Consider the following 10507-nt stretch of genomic DNA (forward strand, 5'->3'; position numbering starts at 1 on the left):
GCGCGCCGCCAATCAGCGCGCGCCGCGCCGTGAGCCCGGCCGCTCCCCTCCCGCGCTCCGCCCGAGCCCCGCCAGCGCCGGGGCGCGGCCGGGCCGGGCGGCCCCGGGAGCTGCGCAGGGGCTGCTCCCGGCGAGTCGGCCGGGGCGTCGTGGGGTGGGGACCGCCCGGGCTCCGTGACGGGACGTCGGAGGCTGGCGGAAGGGTGTGCCGCTAGCGCCGTCGCGGCGTGGCTGAAGTTAAGTGCGGGCTCCGGAGGCCCTGAAGTGTTGGAGCCGGGAGCCTCCGCCAGCCCCGCTGTGCGGGCCCGTGCCTGGGAGAGACGTTCCCGGTCCGGGTCCGTGCGCCTTCGGCTGGCCCCGTGCGTGGGAGCGTTGCCGCGGTATGCCCTTAGAAACGGGGTGACTGCAGTGATGTGCTAGCGCTGTCGTGGATTTGTGCTCTATTTGAAAAGACAGATTGACCCAGGGTAGAGTAGTGTGGGATTTCTGTGTTGCAGCATTTCTGACAAATTTGCTTTTGAAATTTGTTTTACACATTACTCAGGGCGGCACAGGAGCTGGTGCGGTTTTTTATGATGGTGCCTTTTGTCGTAGACTGGGATTAATTTCCATATAGATGATGGTATTGAAATAAAGTCCAAAGGTGAACACGTTTGTTCGGTTCGTTGCGTAATACCCTTTGTGTCACAAAGGGTAATCCTCCGCAACACGTATCTTACTGGTGACTTCTAGAAAGAGGCTTTTAAATCTTATTTTTAAAATAGCCTGAGTATCATCACTTCCTCAGAAAAAATTACCTGTCTTCCCTCTTTGCAATGATAGTCAGTACTATAAGCATTCAATGAAACACCGAATTTGAAAATTACAATATTCCTTGAAGATTAATGTGTACTAACTTAAAAAACTCACAAATGCCAACTAATGTAGATAAACAGCACCATTGTAAAGCAATGGCTATCATATGGGTGATGGCTGGGACTAGTCAATATGCTTTTGTTGTGGAGTTGTTTTTTTTTTAAGTATGCAAAGATCATATCACAGACATGTGAAACAGTGGAACTTGCAGTCATTGCACCAAATGCAAGACAATGATATTATTTCAGGCTCTACATGTGTCTAGAGCTTGCTTTCACAGAAACAATGTGGTTTTGATTTCATACTGATGCTCTGTAACAGTCTTTTTTCTAGTACAATACATATACATGTTTGTTGGAGGCCGGGAGAGTTTTACCTGCTCAGTCCTTTCAGGTCTTAGGTGTCGTAGGTCGTAACTTCCTAAGTCTGACATAGGAGGATAGAGCACGTGAAAAGGTTATAAACTGACGTGTGAAACTGAAAACAAACATTGTTTCCCCTGTCTTTTGCAGGTTTTTCAGCTGCAGTATTTTTACAGGATAGTTAATTATGTACTCTAAACAAACCTATTCTAGAAGACAGTTCAGGGAAAAGAGCTGGGGCAAGGCAGTAATTGTGTCTCCTGGCAGCTCTGACTAGTGAAGGTATTCAGGCAGTCAGAGCCCCAGGTGGGATATGGTGGCAGCAGCAGGGATATGGTGGACAAATTAACCTTTAGAGTTTACTCTTCGATCTTTTCAGGGAAACATAAGTGCTGCCTAGTCCTTTTCAATACTAAGTCAGCTAGTATGGCTTAAACTACCCTTGCAGTAGTTTTAATGCTTCCAGTTTAATCTGTACTAGGGCAGAGGAGGAAGATTTGTATGGTCTGTGCTCTTAATACCCTTAGAAAGGGAATAGTGAATTACACAGTGAGTATTGCATTGCTGACACCAGGATTATAAGTTTTTGAACATACTCTTTGTTGCAAGTCTTCATTAAATTTTAAAATGTCTTTCTCTTTAGCATGCCATTTGTTTCTTTCTTAATGATTTTGTTTGTTTTGCCACCACAGCTTTTGTTTACCTTTTTTATATTAATGCTTGAGCTAGTGATTGTGCTTTTCTTTAGGAACTTATATGATATTAATATTGTTAGAATTGAGTCTCCCAGAGTTCCTTTCAAATTATTAAAATACTGTCAAAAATAAATTGGAATTTAAGATGAGGCATATATATTGCAGGTTTTCTGTCAGCACTAGAACGAGTAGCTAAGATTCTGACTGCCTTTGCAAAAAGAAAAATGATAGACAACAAAGAGAAAATAAATTAACTGTATAATTGGTGTTTCTTAATACCATAGTTGCCTTATTGATCCTGAATTAAGATTTTTCACTGGCTATTGTTTTTGACAGTAAAAAAGGAAGACGAGAAACGAAAACAAACTATGACAGTATTGGTTATCGGCCTTGGGGGGTAAGTCACACAAAATTAAATTTCCTCTACAGCTTAAGACTAATCTTCTTCTCAGAATGATGTGTGTAATTTCTATTTCTGAATGCATTTTTTTTTAAACTGGATTACAAATGCTACATATAATTGTATAGTTTTATAGCATGTAACTCTTAAGAGTTACATGCTATAAAACTATAAAACACACAGTTTTGTGTCAGTTGGAAGCTTCAGGTGCAAGTGTCTGTAGCATCTTTCTTGGCACTGCTTGATTTACTGTACTGATTATTGAAAACTGTTGGAATATCGCAGAAAATATCCAGAGGTAGAGAGTATTTAAATTATGACTAAAATGTGACTAAAATTTGGGGAAGGTTGTATTGTTTATTTGCATATAAGTATACAGAAATATATGTGTGAGCTTGTACATATGTTTATAAGTTTCATTTTTGCCTTGGTGAACTTTTTACAATGTTTTTTAACAGTGTAACAAATGGAGGGAAAACAACGTTAGCAGAAAAACTTAAGAATATGCTTCCCAACTGTGATGTAATCTCTCAAGATGACTTCTTTAAGGTAACAATTTTAAAGGAAAAACCTGATAGGTAAAAGTAAGCTTGAGTAGATTTCAATTATTTTTTCAGTTCTCCTATTGGTGAACTTTTAAAATTGATGCTGCTTAAAGTAATGTTAATTTCATAAGAATCATAACATGAGCACTGTGGTAACTGAAATTTAAATTGCCAAACTACTGAATATACTCAGCCAAAATAAATTTCCTGTCTTCTATGTCACTCTTTTAAATAAGGCATGGATGTATGATGGATGCAGTTCTCAAGGCCTTCTGTTCTAATGAGTTTAATCATACTATCTTAAGTTTACACCCATACAACAATAAGTAGTTCTTTGTCTCCCAAGTCAAAACAGAAAAACAGCTTGTGTTTTGACACACACTTTTCTCAAGTAAAGCTCTAGTGAATTTAAGGAAAATGATTTGGAGTGTTTGTTGTTCTAGATTAAATAAAGTTTTTGTAGTCTATTTTAACAATTGTTTGCATCAGTTGAATGGTGAAGATAAATTTAACTAATTGGATACAAAACTGTATCCTTACAATTATAACCAGAGTATGTATCTCTCATAAAAGCATGGTCATAAAAGCAACCTTGAAAAAATTAAATTTTTTTCCCCCTTCAGCCAGAGTCTGAAGTAGAAACAGATGAACATGGATTTAAGCTATATGATGGTCAGTAACTCTGATGCACTGCTTTTGAACATTGTACTGAAATTGTTGTGCTGAGCTTCAACGCTTCTTCCACCTCATCCCCTCGCACTCTTCCCTTCCAAGCATGGCAGTAAAAAAGTGGTTGTTTCAGAGCAATCATCTTCTTAATATCATTCAGCTCACTGAGACATCTAAGAAAACTTGCTTAACAAGTAAATAGCTCAAGCTAGTGCTTGACCTTTCCTTTTCTCTTTTGAATATTTTCCGCTATTTCTTCACTTGTGTCTTGTTTAGTAGCAAATGGTACTGTTCACTTAGAAATCTTGGTTTGCAGTGCTGGCATAAGCTTAATATCATCACTTGGTAATGGCCCTTTTTTTTCTGCTTTTGCTGTTGAGCTCATGGGATATTGCTATCGGGCTTTCCAAGTCAGTCGGTTCATCCTGACACCTTTATTTAATGTCACATCTCACATAAAGAACATACATTTTTAAGTTTGTGATTAATGCTGGCTCTGTTTATTCCTAGAGATCTCTAGATCCAGATCCACTTTAGGCCAGTGTTTTGTGTCAGGTCATATCTACTTGTAAACAGTTGCTCAGTTAATAGCTAATCTCTGTTGATACTTTGTGATCACAAAATATATTACTGAGAATATTGATCAGACCCTTCAGTTGTACTTGAAAACTGGTCATTACCAATGATGCAATCTTTATAAATGGAATGTGAAAGGTGAGGGATAAAATGGACATTCTTATTTGAATATCTAGGTTTAATGCTGCTCTTAAAAGCTCTTTAGAAATGTGTTTGCTGTTATGGTATGCAAAAGCTACCTTATTTCTACCTTTTAATACTTCCTCAATATATTCTTGTGTGTCTACAGACAAAAACAGGTGTAACATTATGCTATTTTGCTTTGTACACCATGGTCCTTTTAACTCTCTCTATGCCCACCTGATGAACCTTATAAAAACCCAAAGCAAAAAAATTTGAGTGTCTACTCCTGTCGCTGTCGAGGCAGGACGGGAATGAATAGACTTGACTCAGAAGGCTGTGAAAGTAAGACTCCCCTTTATTCAAAATACACTGCTCTTTTATACAGAGCTTCGCGAGGACCAACTTCATTGGTTCTGAAGTGAAAACAGCCCACAGCATTGGTGCAAAGTGCTTGACGCACAGTGATAGAACTTAACTATAAACAATGTGAAAAACAAGAGAGATGAAGAATTATTTACATTCTTTTCCAGCTCTTTCCCAGGCTTTTTGCCTGGCTAGAAACTCTCAGTTTCTTTCCTTGACTGAATCTGAGACCCATATACTCCCCCTTCTGACAATTAACAAAATGGTGGAGGTCTCAGGGTTAGTAAATTTTTACAAGTTTTGTGAAAGCTGAGAGCAGTCCCTGAAGTTTCTGTCATGAAGTCAAAAGCTGTGAATTCAGTTCAGACAATATTAGATGCCATAAAGTTCAGAGAGATTACACTGAACAGAAATACCCCAATCCTCATGCAAGCTTTGGTTTCAGGAAATCATCAATAGTAAACACAGAACTACTGATATAATCTTTGGGGTAACCTGTTCCCCTTTGTTTAAATTTGTATGTAGATTATTTGATTCTTACTAATTAATGTAGGGATACTTAAGGGTTTGTTTTTTTTTATTCTTCATTTTTAAGGGATGTTTAACTTTGTTTTCATCTAGTACTTGATGCCCTCTATATGGATGAAATGGTGACAAGTATTCGCAATTGGATGAAAAGCCCAGCAAGCTCAGGTGTTGTGAAAGAAGAGCCAGAGAATACATCTGACAATCTGAAAAATGTTTATATTTTGATTGTTGAAGGCTTTCTCCTTTACAATTATGAGTAAGCAGTAATATATGACCTGGTAAATAAAAACCTATCCTAAAATGGAAAAGGGAACTAATTATGTTATTATCTTAGGCCACTTAATGAAGTATGGAATAGAAGATATTTTTTGACCCTTCCTTATGAAGAGTGCAAAAGGAGAAGGAGGTAAGATTATTGACATCTTGTTTAAAAAGAGTCACTGAAGTAGTCCTTTTGTACTAGCTTTTCTTTAGTGCTTGCAAAATGTAAACTATTAAGATCATCTATCCTTTGGTTGTTAGTTTGAGGTTTGTTCGGTTTGGTTTTTATTTTAGAGCACATGGTTATTAAAGTATGAAGTGCTTTACAAACGCTAAAAAGATAATTTATTGTCATGATAAATGATTTCATTACTGATTGTATATTTGAGTAAACCTACATTGAAAATGAGAAATGGTTAAAAAAAATACTAAGCACTCTTATTCTTGCTTAAATACAGTTAATTGATGATTATTCTTTGAGTAAAGATGTTCATGTGTGGGTTAAGTGTATGGTTTTGTTTAGACTGTCCATTAATTTTACCATGGATCTAAACTAAATTTTTGAGCTGTCTGATGTGCCTCTAAATTTGGAGCATACTGTGTGCTTGGAATAATATATGTGTACAAAGTCAGAATCTGCTGGCTGAGTGAAGAAATCTTCTTTTCAACTGCCTGTGGGTGATACCCACAGGTTTTCTTTCTTGGTTTCTCACTAGACTCACTTAAGACTTTAGTGTCCAGAATGGAAGAGTCTAGACTAAACAACTAGTCATTAAAACTTGAGAAATCTGTATACCTAGTAAATACACAAAAAGTAGCTTATTTTGGAAGTAGTGTCAATACAGTTTAATTTATCTGTAATGCCTTTTAAAAAGATTAAAACCCCCAAACTTTTACCTTATCTTAAATGTGGCTTGATTGGCAAAAATAGGTAAGACAGCAGAAGTTCATGTCACAGATTGAATTAAGACAAAGGAGCCTCCTTGACTCCAACAAACATACAGCCAGCCTATCCTTTTTTATTTTTGATAAAAGCTGTTATTTAACCACCTGACACTAGGGGAAGATATAAGACTTATATGGGAACGCATTTGTATTTTTCTGTAGTACCAGAGTCTATCAGCCAGCAGATACACCAGGGTACTTCGATGGACATGTGTGGCCTATGTATTTGAAATATAAAAAGGAATTGGAAGAGAATGCAAGTATGGAAGTTGGTATGGTATCTCTAATTTTAAACTTATAAAATGCTTAAGTGTGGCACTTGTGCAGTTTTTGTTGAATTTGGGTTTTGTTTTTTAACGGGACAAAATTTTCTTCAAATGCTTTTGTGGCACTTAGTAGGTTTTGATATTTCTATTAGTTTATATTTCAAGCCTATAGGGATTTTGTTTTTGTTATTTAATAATAAAAATTAGGAAGTTAAAAAATACAAATGCTATGATCACTAATTAAGTCCACTTAACAAGATAACACACTTATGTCTAAATAGGAAGTTTCAGAGGCGGTAGCTGATGTACTGGCAGAGTTCTTTAGAACAAAACTGAAATCCTGGTGAAGTCTTGTAATAAGCTGAAGATACTTTCTAGGTGCTGACTGTCCACACTACAGTCACCAGTTTTTCATGAGGCATGTCAAAGCTGGGGCAGCTGTTGGGGCAGTGCCACAATTTTGTATGATGCTCACACTAACACAGCTCTTGGACTACCTGCTTCTGGAGTGAGGCCAGAGGGAAAGGGAGGGAAGTAGGGTGGCCTCATCATCATTAGCACACTGCTTCCTGCTGTGCAGCAAGAGTGACAACTGCAGTGCTCCTCCAGAGCTTGCTCAAAGGCTGAAACTGAACAACCTGAAATTATCTACTGCACAGACACCCTTTTGCCAAATTTTTCCATTGCTCCACTGTCGTCACATAATTACCATTACACTTATGGAGACTTTTCTACCACAAAAAATTATAAATAAATTATTAACTAGAATTATTTTCCATTATGTTGTTTTTATAACATGTAAAACAAGTTTGGGGAAGAGGAAAATGAGAGTTGCTGTTCTTGGTTTTTATTTTTTTCTTCTCTTCTGATAGCATCTATAGGAATACTGAAAACTTTGCCAATTGCCATTACAGGTAGCTGGCATAGAACTCATGAGCACATCTTCTTTTGTCTTCCTCAGATTATTTGGATGGAACAAAATCCCAAGAGGAGCTTTTATCCTATGTGTATAGTGATATAATACAGGAATTAAACAAGCTGAGGGAAGAAAGTAAGTAATGTTACTTGAAATTGAATCTATGTATCCTATTCTGTGTTAACAAGAGGCTAATACTTCCATTTGAAAGTACTACAAGAATGAAAGAGATCTCTATTTCTTTGTTTGCTGATTACTCTCAGTCAATTTCAGTAAAAACTGTGAGTTCCTTGAAATGAGATCTTCTAAGATCATAGCTGAATCCACTATTACTTAATGATAAAATAATAATAAAAAAAGTGGAAGAGAAGGAATATGGGATAAAACATCAATGTAAAAAATGTGTTAGTGGAATTATATTATCACTAATATACAGTGATGCCGCTTGGAAACACTACAGGTTAGATATGTACTTCGTATTTATTTTAGATCAGCAGGTCACAGCATGACAGTGTAGAAAGCCTGGGTTCCATTTGACATGAGTTGAAAACACCAAGACTGTCGTATATGGCAAGCCAACCAACTGAGCAAATGTTGTGTGTATGACCATAATGCTACTTCATATAACACAAGAGATTTTGTAAGTAATTAACTCTCTCTTGGATATGGAGACAGAGACTCCATTTAGGAGTATGAAAAGTGCATTCTTTAAATTTCCTTTTATCAATCCTGCTTTGGCTGAGCTTTAAATCTGATTGAATGTGTACATTTTAAAGAACATGAAGATTTTTGTGCATAAAACTAAACCATAAAAATGCACTTCTGTTGGATTAATAAGCATATCTGAACATGCAAGATTGTAATTTGAAATGATCATAAGAATGACAGTGATTGCCTCTAATATTCTTAGGAGCATATTATCAATGATAAACATGCTCAGAGAAAATAGTTGTGTAAGTTGTGCTGCTTATTCAGTAACTGAATACATCACAGCTAACCTTTATATAAATTTATTTAGGTACTTGCTAAATACCTCTCTGGTGTTTGCACTGTCATTTTTGTGTTGTGTATTTAGAGCAGTTGGGAATAGATGTTAAGAAAATGAAAATAAGCCTGAAGAGGATTCCGATTGTTGGAAAAAGGTGGGGAAATAAGATGTAGAGAATGGAGATACATCATTAACAAGATATAGTACATATATTGTGCAGAGAGTGACTGGGATAGCACAGACAACTACATAATAAATCCATGCTTCAGGGAGGAAGAAGGAAGAAATAATTGTTATTATTTCTTTAATTGTTATTATTTCTTTTTCTAACATTTGTAACTGATGTTGAAAGTGAAATGAAACTGAAATGTTGTGAATGAAATGTTCAGAAAGCAGGAATGCCAGACAAATGTGAAAGCTTTGTTAAAGAATTTGTATATATATATTTACACAAACTAAAAAATTGGATCATATCTTGTTGCTGAATAAATTATGTCCTAACTCTTACATTTTTTAGAAAATAGGTTACATTTTTATGAGCCAGAATAAAAATAAAACTACAGACATAGAAAGGAAAGGATGAGTTTTATTACTCAATATGTGACAGCTGAACTGGTCAGTGATTGAAATGTAGTACTTTATTGTAAAACTCCTAAATCTATATAAGAGAAAGATGTTATCAGATTACAGCTGTGTTTAAAACAAAATGCTTCCAAATATAATTTTGTACTATTATTTTGCACTAAAAATTCTTCATCTTGCATTTGCTCATATGCTGTGATGGACTGTCTGACTTTAAACTGTATATTTGTTTTCATTTCCCTTTGGAAAAGGTACAATTGCAAGAGATTAGCTAATGCATGGAATGGCTGTGAAGGGCTGACCTTGGCTAGCCACCAAAACAGCTCCACAACAGGAGAGGGGAAAAAAATGTAATGGATTTGCATCTTGACTCGTGCGTCAAGGACAGGAAGATCTTTCAGCAGTTACTCACATGCAATCAAAACAGACATGGTTTTGGGAAATTATTTGAATCTACTGCCAATAAAATCAGAAATAATGAGAAAAATGAGAATTAAGAACAAATCATAAAACCCTTTCCCCCCACACCTCCCTTCTTCCTGGGCTTGACTTTTTGCACAAATTCTCTACCTCCTGTCTCCCAGCAGCAAAGCTGGATGGGAATTGTGTTGCTCCTTCCTCTTCACAGTCTCCTGCTGCTCAAGAGTGAGGTCCCTCCCACAGGGACAATCTTCCACTTCCATCTGCTATGTGTGCTGATTCAGAAGAGGGAAGGAATGAACAATGGTATCACCTGACTTTATTCTCAAGTAGTCCAACAGTGGTGCTGAGGCAAGAAGCTCAGTTTTGTCAGATCCTGCTATAGGAAAAAAATATAGATGAGCTCTAATACAGATCTATGCATTTGCACTGATTACTGAACTGGTGCTTCAGCAACTTGTAATTAGAGCTCATGGCATAGATCTTTCACAGTTCTTCTATAACCATGCCACAGTTTGGAGCTGCATTTTTTTTTTTAATTTTTGCAAACAAAATAGGTGGTCTTACTTGGCTTCTGTGTAAGACCAGTGGACACATGTTTTCAGAGCTGGGCAGTTCTGGTTTCTCCATTTGGAGGGAGTCCATAGCAGAGTTGAAAGAAGAGCAACTAAATTTCAGTATCTTGAAAGCTGTGAGTCGAATGGATGTAGCACTAGTATTCACCAACTTTTACAAATACTAGTCTGGAGGACACGTCCTCATTTGAAACAGATTGACCAATTTTTATTAAGGTGATACTTCACACAGGTGGAGGTGATACTTTATGGAGCAGACACTGACCTTCTAAGATGTAATGCCAAAGGTGGCAGACAGTACTAGCAAGTTTAAAAGGGATCCAGAAAATTCATTGACACTTCACCCATGAGTAGTAGTAAAATAAGCAAGCAGTGCTATAACATGGGTGTAGAAACTGACCAGGCTCACCTGGTGTCCTTAAATTGTAGGCTCTTGCC

The 10507-nt window shown here is 37.1% G+C and overlaps 1 protein-coding gene across 3 annotated transcripts; it reads left to right on the top strand.

Annotated features, from left to right (window-relative positions):
* Positions 1-87: 87 nt before the first annotated feature.
* Positions 88-9561, top strand: NMRK1 (nicotinamide riboside kinase 1). 3 transcript variants are annotated; one of them, XR_002466430.2, is made up of 10 exons: positions 88-380; positions 2249-2309; positions 2771-2861; positions 3481-3529; positions 5210-5372; positions 5451-5522; positions 6485-6594; positions 7550-7639; positions 7994-8144; positions 9326-9561. XR_002466430.2 is itself a non-coding variant. In XM_021541523.2 (9 exons), exons 2-9 carry the CDS (start codon positions 2281-2283, stop codon positions 9343-9345), a joined length of 624 nt encoding a protein of 207 aa, XP_021397198.2. In that variant the 5' UTR covers positions 88-380; positions 2249-2280; the 3' UTR covers positions 9346-9561. The 3 variants fall into 3 exon arrangements, 2 of the variants coding, with proteins under 2 accessions (XP_021397198.2, XP_021397199.2); XM_021541523.2 differs by lacking the exon at positions 7994-8144; XM_021541524.2 differs by lacking the exon at positions 7994-8144 and having other exon boundaries at positions 6485-6582.
* Positions 9562-10507: the final 946 nt, after the last annotated feature.

The sequence above is a fragment of the Lonchura striata genome, chromosome Z (assembly GCF_046129695.1).
Source record: "Lonchura striata isolate bLonStr1 chromosome Z, bLonStr1.mat, whole genome shotgun sequence".
Taxonomy (NCBI): Eukaryota; Metazoa; Chordata; class Aves; order Passeriformes; family Estrildidae; genus Lonchura; species Lonchura striata.